This window comes from Urocitellus parryii, chromosome 5 (assembly GCF_045843805.1).
Source record: "Urocitellus parryii isolate mUroPar1 chromosome 5, mUroPar1.hap1, whole genome shotgun sequence".
Lineage (NCBI taxonomy): Eukaryota > Metazoa > Chordata > Mammalia > Rodentia > Sciuridae > Urocitellus > Urocitellus parryii.
The window spans coordinates 183609625-183627070 of record NC_135535.1 but is presented as its reverse complement, the minus strand read 5'-3'; the positions used below and the strand labels follow the sequence as shown (position 1 = coordinate 183627070).

Genomic DNA, 17446 nt, shown 5'->3' with positions numbered 1-17446 from the left:
TCTATTTAATTATTCTTTGTCATATTACATGTTCTCTATAGAAATACTAGAAAAGAGAATAAGTGAAAAGAAGGGAGAAAATCAGAATTTCCACACTTTTCCTTTTCAAATCTGTGCATTTAAAATGTTTCTCTTTTAAAGCGGTGCAGTGGCGCACATCTGTAATCCTAGCAACTCAGAGGAGGCAGGACAAGTACGAGGCCAGCCCCAGCAATTTAGTGAGAACTTGTCTCAAATTAAAAGGGTTAGGGATGTAGCTCAGTAGTAAATTGCCTCTTGATTCGATTTCCAGTACTACACACACACACACACACACACACACACACACACACATATACAAAATCCCCTCTTAGCAAAACTAATTTTTTGTAAATTGTTTTATATCCTGATTTTTCAACAATAATTATTAGATATAATTTCATATTAACAAATATAAAAATCTATATCTTAGTAGGTTAATTGTTTTCTACTATATGAATATGCCTTTTTTTTTTTAACTCAGGATCCTTTTGAGGAGATTTTGGTTGTTTTCTGTTCAGGTGATTTTTAAAATTTTTAAAAGATTGGTGAATATCCCTGTAGGTACATATTTTGGGCACTTGTTTAATTATTTACGTAGGATAAATTCCTGAAAGTGAAGACTTGGGTTAAAAGGTTTTGGTGGCTAGGAGTTCGATCAGTGATAGAGTGCTGGTCTAGCATGTGTAAAGCCCTAGGTTCATCCTCAGTACTGGGGGGTGGGGTAAGTGTATGTGTGTTAAGTAGATAAAATACTAAAGTTTATAATCTGCTGACCCATTCCTCTTTATTCTTCTTTTCATTTGGAAATTAAAGGTTATGACAAAATAGGCCTTTTACTTGCTTCAATTCACATCATTTTTTTGCCATAAATTATCTGGAACACTATTGGATATTTACTATGTAAATATCTACTATACATTTGACTATCTGAAGGGTTTAAATTTTACATTATACTCAATAGATTTAATAGATACAGTTATATGATGATGCTCAAATACTCCACTGTGCACAGTCTCATGGACTGTGGGTCTAAAGATTATGCTGTGTTTTGGGCTGGGGCTGGGGCTCAGCGGTAAGCGCACTTGCCTGGCATGTGTGAGGCACTGGGTTCGATTATTAGCATTGCATATAAATAAATAAAGGTCTATCAACAACTAAAAAAATAAAAAAACAGATTAGGTTGTGTTTTAGAATCCACCCCCCCCCAACCCCCATCACTAACTACCAGATGGCCACCAAAACTCAGAAGTGGAATTCACAGTCATAGTCACAACTCACAGGACTTGGATGCCCGGGAAAAGCACTGGAGGTAAGACAGCTCCTGGCCAAGTGCAGAGACTGGACTGCAGTGGCTCACAGCACTTACTGGGCCAACTTCTTGATTACTCTTCTTGTCTCATCAGCAAAATGGGAACAATAGTAAGATCATTATGAGGAATAAAAACACCTAATATTCATAAAGTGCCTAGAACAGTTCTTGAGACACACAGTGTCATATAAACATTTCTCTTTTTTTAATATTTATTTTTTAGGTGTAGATGGACACAACACAATGCCTTTATTTTTATGTGGTGCTGAGGATGGAACCCGGGTCCTGCCCATGCTAGGAGAGCGCTCTACCACTGAGCCACAATCCCAGCCCCATAAACATTTCTTTAAATATATTTTAAAACTAAAAAGAGCTCCATTAGATGGTGGAGGGAAGCAGCCTCCCTGCAGCTCACCATCCAGTATAGTCAACATTACAAGGTGATGGTGTGATTTTAGAAGCAGTGGGAAGGGCTCTTATCCAAAAGTTGTCTTCTCTCAGATTGCTTAAATTTTCACCAGTAGAGAGGTATTGTAGCCTGACAAATTTTTAAAAAATATCTAGTTCTTTTGTTATATTAAAAAATACAGATTGGGGGCTGGAGATGTAGCTCAGTGATAGAGTACCTGACTGGCATGTATGAAGCCCTGAGTTCCATCCCCAGCAGGGAAAACAAAAACAAAATATGGTTGAGCTCAGTCTCCATTGACTCCAGCTTCTACCCCCAATCCCAGAGCCTTCCCTGAGGCAAACTCTGTGATGAAATTGGCAGGTTCTCTGACCTTTCCCTGTATACTTACATATTTTACCTATATATAGAAATGTGCATGGAAGTTTGCAATTTTTCTTTTCTTTTTCTTTTTCCTTTCCTTTCTTCATTTTCTTACAAAAATGGCAAGTTGTGAATCTCTCTTCTACCCCAGTTCCTTTAAAGCATAAGTGTTCACAAGGATGAGGGGGCTCCAGTTCCTGTGAATTGCTCCTGGGTTCTGGCTGCCCAGGGTGCCAACTGAGATCAGCTCATTCCTATGGCCTGAGGGTTAAGGAGATACAGTAAAAAGTCTGAGGTCTGGCAAAATCCTGGCAAAGTGAGGGCGCTGCCTGCCAGGGAAACGGACTGCAGAGAGAGGCCTGAGCAGACAAGTGTACCCACTTCTCAGTGTTGTCTTTCCAGAAGGCTTGGAGTGGCCTTGCAGTTCTTCCCCGAAAAGGGCATCCTCTCCAAAACATGTCTTAGCAAAGAGTAGGAAAATTAAGAGATAATAATCTTGGTTTAAAAATCGGGAAGTGAAATTATGAGGGTTTTCGGAAAGGAAAAACAACCAGGAAGGAGGGCGTTGAGCGCGCAGGGTGAGGCCAGCTCTGCGACAGCTCAGTCCGATAGGGTGTGAGTCCAGCTCCATCCTTTAGCGCTGACCGGGTGATAGGCCGGGTGCCTAGGGGCGATTCACATGGAAATGAGGGAAGCCCAGGGGACGTGCCCACCCTATTCAAAGGGCCCTGGGGGCTCGAGGAGCATTCTTGAACTCTGGGAAGGTTCTGCTTGGTCTGCTGACGCCCGGGACCCACCGTTGGCGCGCAGGCTTTGGGCACCGCAGGTACCTGCTGGGGCTATGGGAGCCGTGGGAGCCGGCACAAAGAGAGGGGGCCCTGAGCCAGGTCCTGGCGGCCTGGGACCTCGCCCGCCCGGAGACAGAAGTTTTGCCTGCCGAAGGCAACCAAATTCCCGGGGCAGGGAAGAGGTTGCTCTTTGAAGTGTTGTGTTAGAGCCTTGGTAAGCTGCGAGTTAGCTTCCTTAGACCTGTGGGAAATGAACCTGGGGATGAACCACTAACTTGAGAAGGAATGGCCTTGAGGCGGGAGCTACCACCCAAGGAAAGTAAATTAATGCAGACAGCCCCAGCTCCTTAACACCTGCAGGGCCATCTTAGGAAGAAAGTGAGAGCTGGTCTGTGCATTTTATTCGAGATCTGATACCGAGCCTAGTTTCCTCTTGTGCTTGCAAATCCCCAGATGTTATTGTTCTTAGAGGAAAAAAATTTAGAGTCTATGCACGTGGCATTTTTCTACTCTGAATTTTATCTTAATATGGTGCACACAGCAAATTCTGGCCCATCTTGGGGAAAGGACAAACTTATTACCATATTTAATTCCCTTGGTGACTCTGCAAAGCCAGTATTATTCTCTTCATTTTACAGATGGGGAAATTGAGGCCCAGAGGTGAACATTTCCAGGAGTCCCCACCTAAGAAGTGGAAAATCCAAGATTCAAGCCTGTTCTGACTGTAGCAGACTAAGGGCAAAGGCCATTTCCCCCTCATTTGGTTGTCCCAGAAACTAAATATCTATTTTATTTATTTACTCATGTATGCATGCATGTGTGCTGGGGATCCAACACAGGGCCTCACATATTCGAGGCAAGTGCCTGAGCTCACTATACCCTTAGATCAGACTTTTTTATTAGCATATTATGTGGAATAAGGGGAAAATTGTTTTTATATTTGGAGTCTCTTCAAGCCAGATAACTTTATTTGACCTCCTATTTGAAAATTCCTGGAGTGTTAATAGGTTTATGGAGCCTGAAGATTACTGGTCTGTTCTGAAACACCTAGGGTTTTGTTAAATTTGCAAATTCGAGGTGGTTCCCATCCAGATTTGCTGAATGAGATTCTTAGGGATAATTCCTAGGAAACTGCAATTTAGCAAAAACATAGGGGTTTTTAATCACACTAAAGTGTTTTGGGTTTTGTTTTTTAAAGGTTGTTCAAAAGCCTATAAATCACATCTGAAAAAAAACTGCTGAGAGTTTGAAAGATTTGTTATTTCTTTTTCTTGGTTTTAATGTAAAAAAGAAATTGAACCCTCTGGATATACTCTGCTTGATGAGTAAGTGCTTGCTGGTACTTTGTGCTTTCAACTACCACAATTAATAGAACTTTGAATCCTGGAAGAGAATATTGTCCAGGGAATTATTAAGATTTGAAGCAAATAGGCCCCTGATCTTTTCTAGTGGAGATTCCAGGCTAGGGAAGTAAAATGGCGTTGACTAAGTACATAGGATTTGGATTTAAATATATTTAGGTCGTGTTTCCAAAACTGCCATTTACTGGCCGCATAACCTCTGTGGTATTGGTCAGCTTCTCAAAACCTAGGTTTTTAAATCTATTAAGTAGGAGTAGTAATACCTGCTTTAAAGTTTTGGTGTGCACATGAAATGAATTCAGGGATATAGACTGTAAATTCATATGTGGTAGGAATTCAGTACATGTTCTCTCTTTCCAAAACCTTCTAGTCTTGCATTAAAAATGAATTTCTTTTCTAAACTTGTCATATTTGGCACCAAGAACCTATTTCTTTAAAGTTACAAAGAAAATGTAAAACAAGTCCATTAAGAATAAATTTTATGGCACCGGGAGTGTAGCTCACTGAAAACAGCACTTGCCTCATAAATGCAACACTGTAAAAATAGTGTCTACATCACAATTAATTTAGAACCATATTTTAGCATTGTGATGAAATGAGAGTTATACTTGAAATTATACCATTTATTCTACCAAAAACTAAAAGGATATTTCTTCAAGAAAGATATTTTTCTATTATGTCTGTTTAAACTTTGTTTTGAATATCATGTTTACAGAAAATTGCAATAATACAAAGAGTCTCCTTTATATTCTTTATTTAAAATCATCGTATTTAATATTTTGCCATGTTTTTGTTTTTAATTCTTTGTTTTTCCCTATTTTTTTTCTTCACAGTTATTTGAGAATAAATTGCATGTGTTGTGCCTTTAGTATGAGGCTTCAGTACATATTTGTGACTAGGTCCATTAGGTATGTAATTTGTATGAACATGGGTACTCTCTTGTATGGCCACAGTAGATTTGCCACTTCGGGAAATTTTCAGCTGATGTGGTCATTATTATTAGCATATTATTCATTTTTTGGTTTGTTTGCTTTGTGATGCTGGGGATTGAACCCAGAGATGCTCTATCACTGAGGGACATCCTCAGTCTTTTTAAATTCATTTTGAGACAGGGTCTTGTTCTGTTGCCCAGGCTGGCCTTGCACTTTGTGATCCTCCTGTTTCAGTCTCCCAAGCTGTTGGGATTGCAGGAGTGCACTACCATTGTCCTAGTAGTGTACTTTGTAGTGACTTTTTTCTTCAAATCAGGATCCAAGATAGAGTCAGGATATATTAAGCTGTCATCTCCTTAGTCTTGTTTTGTGGGAACTGTTCCTCAGGGGTATTTGTCTTTAATGACATTGCATTTTGAAGGACACAAATCCTTAATTTGAGTTTGATGTTTCTTCAAGACTTGTGTCAATTCATGCATTTGTGACTGGTATACTGCACAAGGGATATTGTATCGCTTCTAGACATGATGTGGAGCACATGTGTGTTTGTCCCTTCTTGGTAATAATAGGTCATAGTATTTTCCATTTCTCTATTTTTTTTTCATTTTTATAATTAATATGTAAATTGTAATAAGCAGTTTAAAAAACTATGCACATATTCTGATCATCATTCAGCCTCACCAGTAGCACCAGAATTGCCTGTTGGTGGTTTTTTTGTACCTGAACCAAATTTCCTCCTGATTGCAAAATGGTGATTTTCTAACTCCATCATTTCTTCTGCTGTTTGTGAATTGATATTCTACCATAAGATTGTTTTCTCCTCGGGCTGGGGTTGTGGCTCAAGCGGTATCGCGCTCGCCTGGCATGCGTGCGGCCCGGGTTCTATCCTCAGCACCACATACAAACAAAGATGTTGTGTCCGCCGAGAACTAAAAAAAATAAATATTAAAATTCTCTCTCTCTCTCTCCCTCCTTTCTCACTCTCTCTTTAAAAAAAAAAAAAGATTGTTTTCTCCTCTATTTATGTACTTATCAGTGTGAAATTATGGATTTTTATTATTTTTTATTTATTTTATTTTTTGGTACTGGAACACTTAACCACAGAGCCACATTTCTAGCCCTTTTTAGTATTTTATCTACAGACAGGGTCTTACTGAGTTGCTGAGGCTGGCTTTGAACTTGGGATCCTCCTACCTTAGCCTCCCAAGCCACTGGAATTACAAGCGTATGCTCTGCTATGGATTTTCATTCTATTCAGTGGATTATATTCTGTTGATGTGCTAACTTAGGTTCATATTCAGATTGTGCCAGACTGGGTCAGTGGGAGCCCCTTCCATCACGTCTTCCTTGCTTTCCGTCACAGGATATTTCAGGCTCCTCTATAGCATTACCTGCCCCCTCCCTGAAATTAGCCATTTTTCCAAAGAACCCTGTTTCCTTTTAATGGAGAAGGGATTTTAGAAACCAGAATCTAGCTGCATTATTTTTTAAATATTGGAATCCCTAAATCCTTAGAGAACGGTCAATAGGAAAGATTTCTCGAGAATAAAATCTGTGAAAGACACTATAGCTTCCCATAGTGGTTGGAACACTTGTGTTTTTGCTTCTCACAATCATATTCATACTTAAAATTATATTTACTTGCCAAATTTGCAGTTAAGTTTAAGTGGGTCTTAAGGAATTTGAAGCAAACTAAGTAGAGATCATTTCCCTGTTGAATTTTTTCAATTGTTTGTTTTAGTTGTTGATGTGCATTTTAAATGAACAAATGCTGTCCCATCTTCGTAAATAACTCATCCTGTACCTCTAAGGAACAGGTAATTATAAGAGATAATAACAAGGTACATATTTGTTTACATTTTTAGAATCATGCAATCTAGTTCTGCAAAAGTTCTTGTAATTGACAATACCATCAAAGAACTTCATGTTTAGAATATTTTGTATCTGTCTTCTAGGACGTGTGAAGTAACCAAATCTGCTTTGGGTCTTGATTGATGTTTCAACAGGGAGACTCTAAGTTGTTGGGTTTTTTCCCTAACTTTTGGCTAATGTTGATTGACCATCATAGTGAATGATAAATGACAGGCCCAGCAATTACCAGATCTCAGATGGAGGATTCCTAATTTTTATCTTCCCATTGGCAAGTTGCCATTGTATGTTCCCTATAATATTCTTTTTAATGTGCAGTATCGATGTTTTTATTTTCTAGCTTGGTATTTTTACTGCTGAGGTCAGGGAGAAGGCCTTATAGCTTATTCAGTGAAAGCAGTTCTCTTTCTCTCTTTCGATTGAACCCAAGGATGCTTAAACCATTAAGCCACATCCCCAGGCCTTTTTTATTTTGAGACAGGATCTCACTAAGTTGTGGAGGCTGACCTTGAACTTGCAAATCTTTTGTCTGAGCCTCCTGAGCCGCTGAGATTACAGGTGTGCTCCATTGTACCTGGCTGAGTATGGTTCTCCATAAAGCCTGCACCCCTTTCCAGCCTCTTTCACAAAGAACTTGTAAATACTGTTTGTCCTCCTGAGTGAGCTGACTTCTTTTTAGGACAGTCTAGAAATGGTATTGCACAGTCAGAATTCTCTGCAGGCATGGCTTGCTAAGCTCTCCATCCATTTGTATTTAGAACTGACAACTTCAGTCAGATTCAATGATGATTGGCTAACAACAGAGAGAGATTTAGCTCTCAAGGAATGCTTCTTCCCAACTTCAGCTGTTGAAGAAGAGTCCTGCTCTCACACTCAGAGCTTCTGAACAGTTCTCTTTTCCTTCTAGAAATGACACTCCTCTCCTCTCAGTCTTCTTCTCTGGTGGCTCCTTCTGGATCTGTGTCCACTGAAAACCCAGAGCAGAGGATGTTGGAGAAGAGAGCCAAGGTGGTGGAAGAACTTCTTCAGACAGAAAGAGACTATATTCGGGACCTGGAAATGTGCATTGAGCGGATTATGATTCCCCTGCAGCAGGCACAGGTGGGAACTAGTGGACACAATTAGCCTGGCTTTGAACGTGGTCCTCCAAACCTGAAGCATTAGGATGTGGGAGTTCTCACCACAGATTTATTGGGTTTGAAATAAAGTCTCTGATGGCTGTTGCATTATAATTATAGACTAAGGTGATGGTGGGGAAGGAGCAAAGAGTAGTTTGTATTAGTCAGCTTTCCATTGCTGTGACACAGTACCTGAGGTAAGCAACTTATAAGGAAGAAGGATTTATTTGGGTTCAGTCTCAGAGGTTTCTGTTCTTGATTAGCTGGCTCCATTGCTCTGGGACCTGTGGTGAGAGAGAACATCATGGTGGGGAGAGCATGTAGAACAGAGCTGCTCACCTCATGGCAGCCAGGAATCAGAGAGAAGAAAAGAAGGGGCCAGGGTCCCAGGATCCCCTTTAAGGGCATGTCCCCAGTGACCTGACTTCTTTCCACTAAGCCCTCCCTCTTAAAGATCCCCCACATCCCAGTAGTGCTACAAGCTAGCAATCAGTCCTTTCAACACATGGCCCTCTTGGGGATACTCTACATCCAAACTGAAGCATAGTTGAATTGAGGATAAAGTGTGTCACTAAAAGTTAGAAGTCTCTGTCCTAGAAACTTTTTGGTGAAAGCAAGTAAAGACTATGACCTGGGCAAATTTTGTGTAATCCTTGAAGAGACGTTCTTAATATTAGTGATATGCCATTAATTTCATTTCCATGCATCTTTATACTTTGTTTCCTTTTCTCAGGTACCAAACATCGATTTTGAAGGGCTTTTTGGAAATATGCCAATGGTGATTAAGGTCTCAAAACAATTATTGGCTGCCCTGGAAATCAGCAATGCTGTAGGTATGAGCTCCTGCCATTGTTTCAGCGATGGGAGGTAGGGGGTGGGAAGGGGCCTTCGTGGTGCTAAACATTACGCTAGGTTACTTGACTGCTGCTTCTCCTTTAACCTCAGCTTGTTTTGAGGTGGTAAAGTATGTTAGTAATAGAAGTTTTAGATGTCATAGAGTACGGTGTCTTTCAGACTGATGGTTGTGGCCCAGCCATTGTCCAGAACTGAGTCCCAATGTTCCTAAACTGATCACTGGAATGGGGCAAGGGGTCATGTTGTTGGGTTAGACTAGGCAGCATTTACCCAACTTACCTGGGGAAAAGTGAATATGGGAACAAAATAAGGGCTCTGTCCTCCTGAAGGAAGGGGGAAGTGGCTGAGGAATGTGAAGGACAGTGCAACCTTGTTAATGTTTCTTGAGTGTTTATCACACACTCCGCATCTCAAGATTATCACACTGGATCTCAGTTCTCTACTCTTGAGTCTTGTATTACAGATGAGGAAAGTGAAGGAAATCTGCCTGTGTATACATGGCTAGTAATCGATGGGCTGACATTCAGCTCAGGTCTTTGTCTTCCAAGTTCACACCACTAACCTCTGTGTCAGTCATAGAATACAACTGTATGTCTGTCACTTTATAGAGGAGTAAAGAAACGGCAGCCTGGGGCCTTGCTGCTGGAGGCCAGGAAGGTGAGAAAGGAGGAGCCAATGATGAGTTGACTAGAAAGAAGCCACGGTGACCCAGCTTTAATGTAATAATAAAGCATAAGGGCCAATTTATAAGATTTTATAAGTACCTATAATTCATTTATTTGAATTATAAAAGCAATGAGAGGGATTAATTATAATCAAGTAATTACTCATTTTTCTTCCAATTTGTTCTGTTACTTGTTGTCGTGTTCAGTTTTCTACTAGTCCTAGTTAACGAGCTTCCTAGGGTGACTTTTCTCCTTTAGTCCCATTCACATCAAAGATGACTCAAGACTTTACAGTTTATAGCAAATGGTTTGTTCTTACATAGGATGGACAGCAGGAGCAGGCTGAGGGCCTGGGCCAGATAGAGTCAGGGGTCAGAGGACCGCCTGACCAAGAGGCCCTCCGTTCAGACCCAGCTGAGCCTGGGGGTTCTTCCCCCTTCTTCATACCTATGTTCATGCCAGGTCAGTTGGCAGCTGTTTCTTTCACAAAGGGAGGGTAAGCTGTTCTTGTCAGGGCGAATTGAGGTGTAGGTTTGTGAGAGTTGCACCTGCACTGAGGTGGTCTTGCCTCTGGGAAATCCCCAGGCCAGGCATCATCACACTGCTGTATGACACTTAGTATTTTTTCTTCTTCCCTTCGTTTCTTGTCCTAAGTCAAGCAAAGCTCAGGTGGCAGGCTTAGCTGTGTTGAGGCACAGAGGGAAATGTGGTGGAGAATCGTGGAAATTGAATGGCTTAGCAGCCAGGCCAGGGTGGCCCTGCCTTACAGAGGGGCTGCAGGCAGGGCACATATGTGTGTGTGGGGGGTGAACACTGCAGTGTAGCTTTGGACTGTCACCCCCAAGGCCAGCCAGTTCCTTCAGTGGGGAATGGTAAAGGACAGGATTTGATCATCTGATAAGTGCAGGATCTGAAAAGGACAAGAAAGGCAAATTAAAGCTTTGTGAAACCATTAGCAAAGGTTTTACAGATTGATATGAATTATATAAGCAATTTTTTAAAAACTTTAGTATATTTTTATTTTATTTTTAAGTGTCATTTATGTTAACATGAATCATTCCTTTTTTATTTAAGATATTTTTAAAATTTTTATTATGAAATATTCTTAATGTCTTGGGCAAATGTGTTTTTACAAACAGGATAAAAATAGAAAACCATAGTTAATTATCAGCATATTTAAAAATATATGGAAAAAAGATTAGCGGTAAATATGGTAAAAAAAACAAAAGTGGGAAGATCCGCAGATGGGAAGGAACTCTGAGCTGTAAGGAGAGCTGGGTGTCAGAGCCTGAATAGGGTGAGTAAAGTGTCCAGGCAGGAGATGGCAGCCAGTGTTCTGGGTGGAGTTCATGGAGGGTGAAGATGGTATGTCAGCATTAAAGATGCTTGACACAAAGTGTCCCAGGTTAAGCAAGGTAAGGAGGGCATCCATCCAGCCGTGACCCAAAGCAGGATGTCAGAGCCTGAGCTGGATGAGGAGAGCATCCCTGTAGAAGGCCCCCTGTGGGTGGGTTGGATCCCAGATGAAATGAGGAGGACCTCCACTCAGAAGGCAGCCCATGGCAGAATTAGAAGTATTCTATTCCCAGTACCTAGCACAAAGCAGGCACTGTGGTATGAATGTGGTTTGTCCCCCAAGATTCCTATGTTGTGAGTTTGGTCCCCAGGGTGATGATGTTGGGAGGTGAGATCTTTAAGAAGTGGGGCCTGAAGATAATCTGAAAGGTTTCAGAGGTTCAGTCCACAGTCAGCCAACTCCATCGCTCTGGGCCCAGGTTGAGGCAGAACATTGTGGCAAGAGGACTTAACAGAAGAAAGGTGCTTGCTTCACAGCAGCCAGGAAACAGAGAGAGAGAGAAATGTATTTTTTAGTCTAATTTTTATTTTAATACATTTACATAGCACAAAATTAGAAAGGTACAAAAAAAAACACTTAATGAAAAGCCTCCTCTCTGTTCCCAGCCACCCTGCTCTTCTCAACCAGAAGCCACCAGTTACTAGTGTCCTTAAGTCTCTTCCCAGAGACAGTTTATCACATACCATCAGTTGCACATTTTCTCTACCCCAGTTCCTTAGCTCCATTTTTTTCAGCCACACAATGGCAGCACATAATGTAGACTGTCCTCTCTACAGTGTATCTCCCAACAGTTTATGTGACCCAGGCTGTGATTTTAAGTTATTTTAAACATTTTTTTGGGGGGGTGTTTTACATAATGGCACAGGATACATGTTGTTTTACTATATGTGATGTTTTCTCATGTGTCCTTTTCCATTTTATTTCATTTAAAAAATGCTGATCTTGACCCATTAAGTAGATTTCATGGCCCATTTTTGGATCATGCATCCCTGGAAACTGGAGTATAGCTCTGCTAGTTGGTGGTGATGTACAGTGAACAGAGGGTGTGACTGATATTAGTCGCCAGCAAGTGAGAGTTCTCAGATGCTGGTCAGGAATGGGATAGAAGGAAAAATGCAGAGAAAAAGGCAGGGAAATCCAGGATGGTGGGAATGAACACATTGGAGGCTCAGGAATTCAGTCGCTCCAAAGATCAAAAAGTAGCAGCCTCACTCTCACTGCTGTGTCTGCTGAGTGCAGGAGGTGGAAGTGAGACTTCAGTTAGACGGGTGGCAGGTGGTGAGGTGGCAGAAAACAATCCAGTTTCTCTTAGAGAAAGGAGCCGTACATCAGGGAATAGATTTAACTTAAAGAAACCGATCTCTTCAAGAACAGGGAATTCTGTGGGACACAACACAAGAATAAAGGTGACATTATAGAGAATGGATTGGGGTCCCCTGAGGGAAGGTTATGCCCAGAGCCATAGTAGGAACAGTCATGGGGACGCAGGAAGTAGGATCATATTTGAAGGAGGAGAACAAGGATGAGGTGTTTTCTTGTGGAGCACTGCAAGCTGAAGGTAGAAGGACGGAGTATATTGACAGAAGGAACAGGGCAAGAGGAAGAATAATTTTAACAAGCCAGGGAATCAGCACACTCAGGAAGCAGCTATAAAAGAAACTTCTGTGTAGAAGTTTGGTTAGGAAACTATATGCTCTATATGCCTAACTGGCCATGGACCAGGAGCCTGTGAATAGATTTCAGAGTATATGGATTTGGTTAGAAAAAAATTTTTACAAATTTTGAGCTGAAATTTAACATGTATAAAGTGTGAACATAGGAACAACCATGAAGTATTAGCAATATCTGTGACTGTTACCAGGTGAGGTCAGGGGTTTATATCACATTAGATTGTTGCAATTATCTTAAAGTTTCAGCAACATTTAACTAGAAGCAATGTTTCCTGGTTTCTTGTGTCACTGAAAGTATGGTGATTGTCATGCTGATTGCTGTATTTTTTTGTTTAATGCTGTATAAAGAAGTACATGTGGGGCTGGGGTTTGTGGCTCAGTGGTAGAGCGCTTGCCTAGCATGTGTGAGATACTGGGTTCAATTTTCAGCACCACATATAAATAAAAAAATAAAATAAAGATCCATTGACAACTAAAAAATATTTAAAAAAAAAAAGAAATACATGTGTTGTTATACCACAGATTAGGGCTTTTTAAAACATTACAAATATAATATAGTATAACATAATAAATTGCACTTATCCTATGTTTTTAATTTATGCACAAATAAAAGTCAGAAACCACTGTTGTAGAAGGATTTCTTTGTCCTTGTGCAGATTTTCCTGGAGATTGGAGTGTGAGGGGATTCTTATAGGGTTCTGATCACACGCCCACATGGAGGATGCTTATAAATGCCTTACTGTAATTAAATGGACTTCAGGGAATAGCTGTGTGTGGGTTCTAAAAAATAAATACATAAATAAGGTGGTTCTCTACATTTTGCTTGGGCTCACTGCAGTGGTGCATGTCTATAATCCTAGCTACTTGAGAAGCTGAGGCAGGAGGATCACAAGTTCAAGGCCAGGCTGGGCAACTTAGTGAAACCCCATCTCAAAATAAAATAGAAAGGGCTGAGGATATAACTCAGTGGTAGAGCACTCCTGGGTTTAATCTGTAGTTCTGTAAAATGTTAATTCTGCTTTAAATGATTCCAACTTTAAGCTATTACATGGAAATGTATTAATTTGATGGATACCTCCTCAAGTCTTATAACAGGATTTAGCTGATGTTAAAATTTGGTGATACACTTTATGATAACGAGAAGAAAGTTACTGATATTGCTGTATGCCTTTATGTACTCCAAAGGACCTGTATTTCTTGACCACCGGGATGAACTTGAGGGAACATACAAGGTCTACTGCCAGAATCATGATGAGGCCATTTCATTGCTGGAAATCTATGAGAAGGATGAGAAGATCCAGAAGCATCTTCAGAACTCCTTGGCAGATCTCAAGTAGGATTCGACCACTTTGCTTCTATTGTTGTTGTAGCAGTCAGCCTGTATTTGCCCAGACTTCTTATGACACCTGTCTGTCATATCTTAAACAGGATCCATTAAATGACCTGCTTGCCCTTTTCTCATTATATACATGGAAATCTTAAAGGTTTCCTGCTTGTATTTTTGGCCATTTAAACCACTTGTTCCCTGTACCAAGTATTAAGTCAACATTTTGGGTAGGAAGCAGCCAGGAATTAGAGCACTTACCTAGCATACATAAGGCCTAGGGTTCAGTCCCCAGTATTGGGGAAAATAAAGGAAGATGAAGAAAAAGGAAAAGCAGAACTCAAGAAGATAGTTTGGTCCAAATAAACAAGAACGTATAAGAACCAGGTGTGGTAGCATAACCCTGTAATCCCAGGAACAAGGAGGCTAAGGCAGGAGGATTGCAAATTCAAGGCCAGTTTCAGCAACTTAGTGAGATCCTATCTCAGAATGAAGAATAAAAAAAGCTGAGGATGTGGAGATGTAGCTCAGTGGTTAGTGTGCATAGGTTCAATGCTCAGTATTAAAAAAAAAATAAAGAGCATATATGAGAAGACCAAGTATACCTTCTTAGATAAGATTTTCCTGGTCTTAGGCAAGTTATAAATGTACAGATAAATAGATCAAAGTGAAGATAGGGGCTTACTAACTTTAAGAGACTAGATATGCCACCATAGACATTCCTCATTTTCTTTTATCCCATGTAATTTTTTCCCAGTGTGTAGGTAAATTCTAAGAAGAATGAAAAAAATTAATGTCATCTCTCTAATAAGCTCTCTCTCTTTGTCCTCATGCCCCCTGCCCTGTAGGACCCTGTACAGTGAATGGTAAGTACTCTTGCTACTTGATGTGTGAGCTCATTCTGTTGATTTTTCCTAACCCTTCAAAGGGTGACTTTCTTTTATTTATTTTTATTTTATTTGTGACAGCAGAGTGTATTTTGACATATTTTACAAACATTCATACCTCCCATTCTTGTGGTTGTACATTATGTCAAGTTACACTGATCATGTATTCATATATGAACATAGGAAAGTTATGTCCAATTTACTCTATTGTCTTTTCTATTCCCATCCCCCGCCTTCATTCCCTTTTTCTAATTCAATGAACTTCTATTCTTCCCTCCTCCCCCTATTGTGTGTTAGCATCTACACATCAGAGAGAACATTTGGCCTTTGGTTTTTGGGGATTGGCTTATTTCTCTAGTTCTGTCCATTTATTGGCAGATGCCATAATTTCATTCTTCTCTATGGCTGAGTAATATCCCATTATGTGTATGTACCACATTTTCTTTATCCATTCATTGGATGAAGGGCACCTAGGTTGGCTTCCATAGCTTAGCTATTGTGAATTGAGCTGCTCTAAACATTGATGTCACTGTAGTAAGCTGATTTTATGATTTTATGTTCTTTATGGATAGAAACCTAGAAGTAGACTTCCCTTGCCATATTTTTTCCATAGCACTTTTTATATTTATTTGTTTATTGCCTGTCTAATCCCTACATAGCAGGGACTTTTTTGATCACGGTTAAATTCCCAGCACCTAGAAGTATTTGGTATTTATCAGATGCCCAGTAAATAATCATAACAAACTTTCAATTAACAATAGACCATGTATACAATGGAGGACCCATATTGTCTGCGACACAGTCTTAGTCTGTGTAAGTGCTCTCTGTAATGTCTGCACAACAACAAAGATCCCTACCAACACATTTCTTAGAACGTGGGCCAGTCATTGAGCAATGTATTTGTTGAATGAAGGACACTGGAAAGCAGAGTAAAGGGACAGAGCCCTATTCAGGAATAACAGAATCCCGAGACACTGTATTATTGACAACTGACTGAAGTTCTTTTTGCCTTCTTTACAGGGGATGCACCAATTATATTAACCTGGGCTCCTTCCTCATCAAACCAGTACAGAGAGTGATGCGCTACCCGCTTCTGCTAATAGAGCTGCTGAATTCCACTCCAGAATCCCACCCAGATAAAGTGCCTTTAACCAGCGCAGTCCTTGCTGTCAAAGAAATCAACGTTAACATTAATGAATATAAACGTCGAAAGGACCTGGGTAAGAACAGCTTTACTGCTGAAAAGTCGGTGTGCCCTGTGAGAATGCCTTCCTTCTTGAAAGAATTACTTCAGGGTTGGACAAGGCAGGTGACAGGTGTAATAGGGTTGTGGTAAAGAAAGGGTAGTAGAATTTGGAACAAATGTGATAGCCGGGGAAAAAAAATAGAGTAATAGTAAGAAAAGCACCTCTGTGGGCCATTGGAAATAAGGTGCCAGTGACAAAGCAGCAAGCAGTGAGAGCCTTGACCCCAGACCAGGCAGACTGGACAGGGCTTGCCCAGGAGAGGTCTGCAGCATGCACCTTTGCTCTGCTCATTTAGGGCGGTTCTCTTCAATCCCTGCTCAGATTTCTCTACACAGGTAATTGGAGGTCTTAACTGCCTCCTGTAAACTTGGGACTTTTTAATCTTCTTTTAGAAAAACCTCAATCTGCCTGCCTCCCGGGGTCCCCTCATTCCTGCCCCTCACGTTCCCTTCCAGCACCTTACCATCAGTTGACCAGACACCTTCCTTCTAGATAGAAGAGAAGTAATAGATCCAGTTCATTCCATGCTATCAATACTGAGGCCCTAATCACCATGGTGCTGTAGCATGGTGATTGCTGGATTGACTTGTTTTCGTATCCTTGGAGAATCCATAATGTAGTCAACTGCTAACTAGTTACTAGTTTGTGTAACCTCTGCCTGTCTACTGCTCTCCACACTTTATCTAAAGTTATCTAAAATAACTTTAGATAACTTTATCTTCTACCTCGGTCACATCAACCATATTCATATATGATGCTGACTGGCTTTGAGAGCTCCCTGCCATTGAGCCCTTTCTCTTGGTTCTGTCTCCTGATGTGATGTAGTCTTCGTTTTCTACAACAGTGTCCTTTCTACTCCCATCCAGTCTTCCCCCTGAAATCCTTCTGTTGGTATCTCTAGGCATTTCTGCAGATCGTGCCTGACATACGACAGTGTTAATCAGGTAACTAATGTATACCATTTAACCATGTGAGACCACTGGATATAAAGATCTCAATTGTATATGAGACTATAATTTAGTGGAATTATAGGGCTCAAAATTGCTCTTACTTTCTGCATTTTATTGCAGAGGAAAATGAGGCTCAAAAAAGTAAAACCACCTCCTTAAGGCCATACCTTGGTTAAGTGACAGAGCCAGGCACCAGACTCAGATATTACCCTGACTCCAGCTTTTGGTTCTTTCCCTTGTCCCTCTGCCCCTCTCCTCTTCCTCTTGAGCTCTTCTCCCAGCTGCCCACAGCCTCTCTCTGCTGTTCTTCAGGTATTGAAT

At 40.7% G+C, this 17446-nt stretch overlaps 1 protein-coding gene across 4 annotated transcripts in view; it reads left to right on the top strand.

Moving 5' to 3' along the window:
- Positions 1–17446, top strand: part of Dnmbp (dynamin binding protein) — a 97467-nt gene that overhangs the window by 67466 nt on the left and 12555 nt on the right. For 3 of the 4 annotated variants that reach the window (XM_026394900.2, XM_077798866.1, XM_026394901.2), the window contains exons 5-9: positions 7960–8153; positions 8904–9003; positions 13903–14050; positions 14890–14907; positions 15949–16148. In XM_026394900.2, coding sequence (XP_026250685.2) covers positions 7960–8153; positions 8904–9003; positions 13903–14050; positions 14890–14907; positions 15949–16148 — 660 coding nt within the window. Of the gene's footprint in view, positions 1–7959; positions 8154–8903; positions 9004–13902; positions 14051–14889; positions 14908–15948; positions 16149–17062; positions 17120–17446 lie in introns of those variants that run through there. The other variant, XM_077798867.1, reaches the window with a different exon arrangement.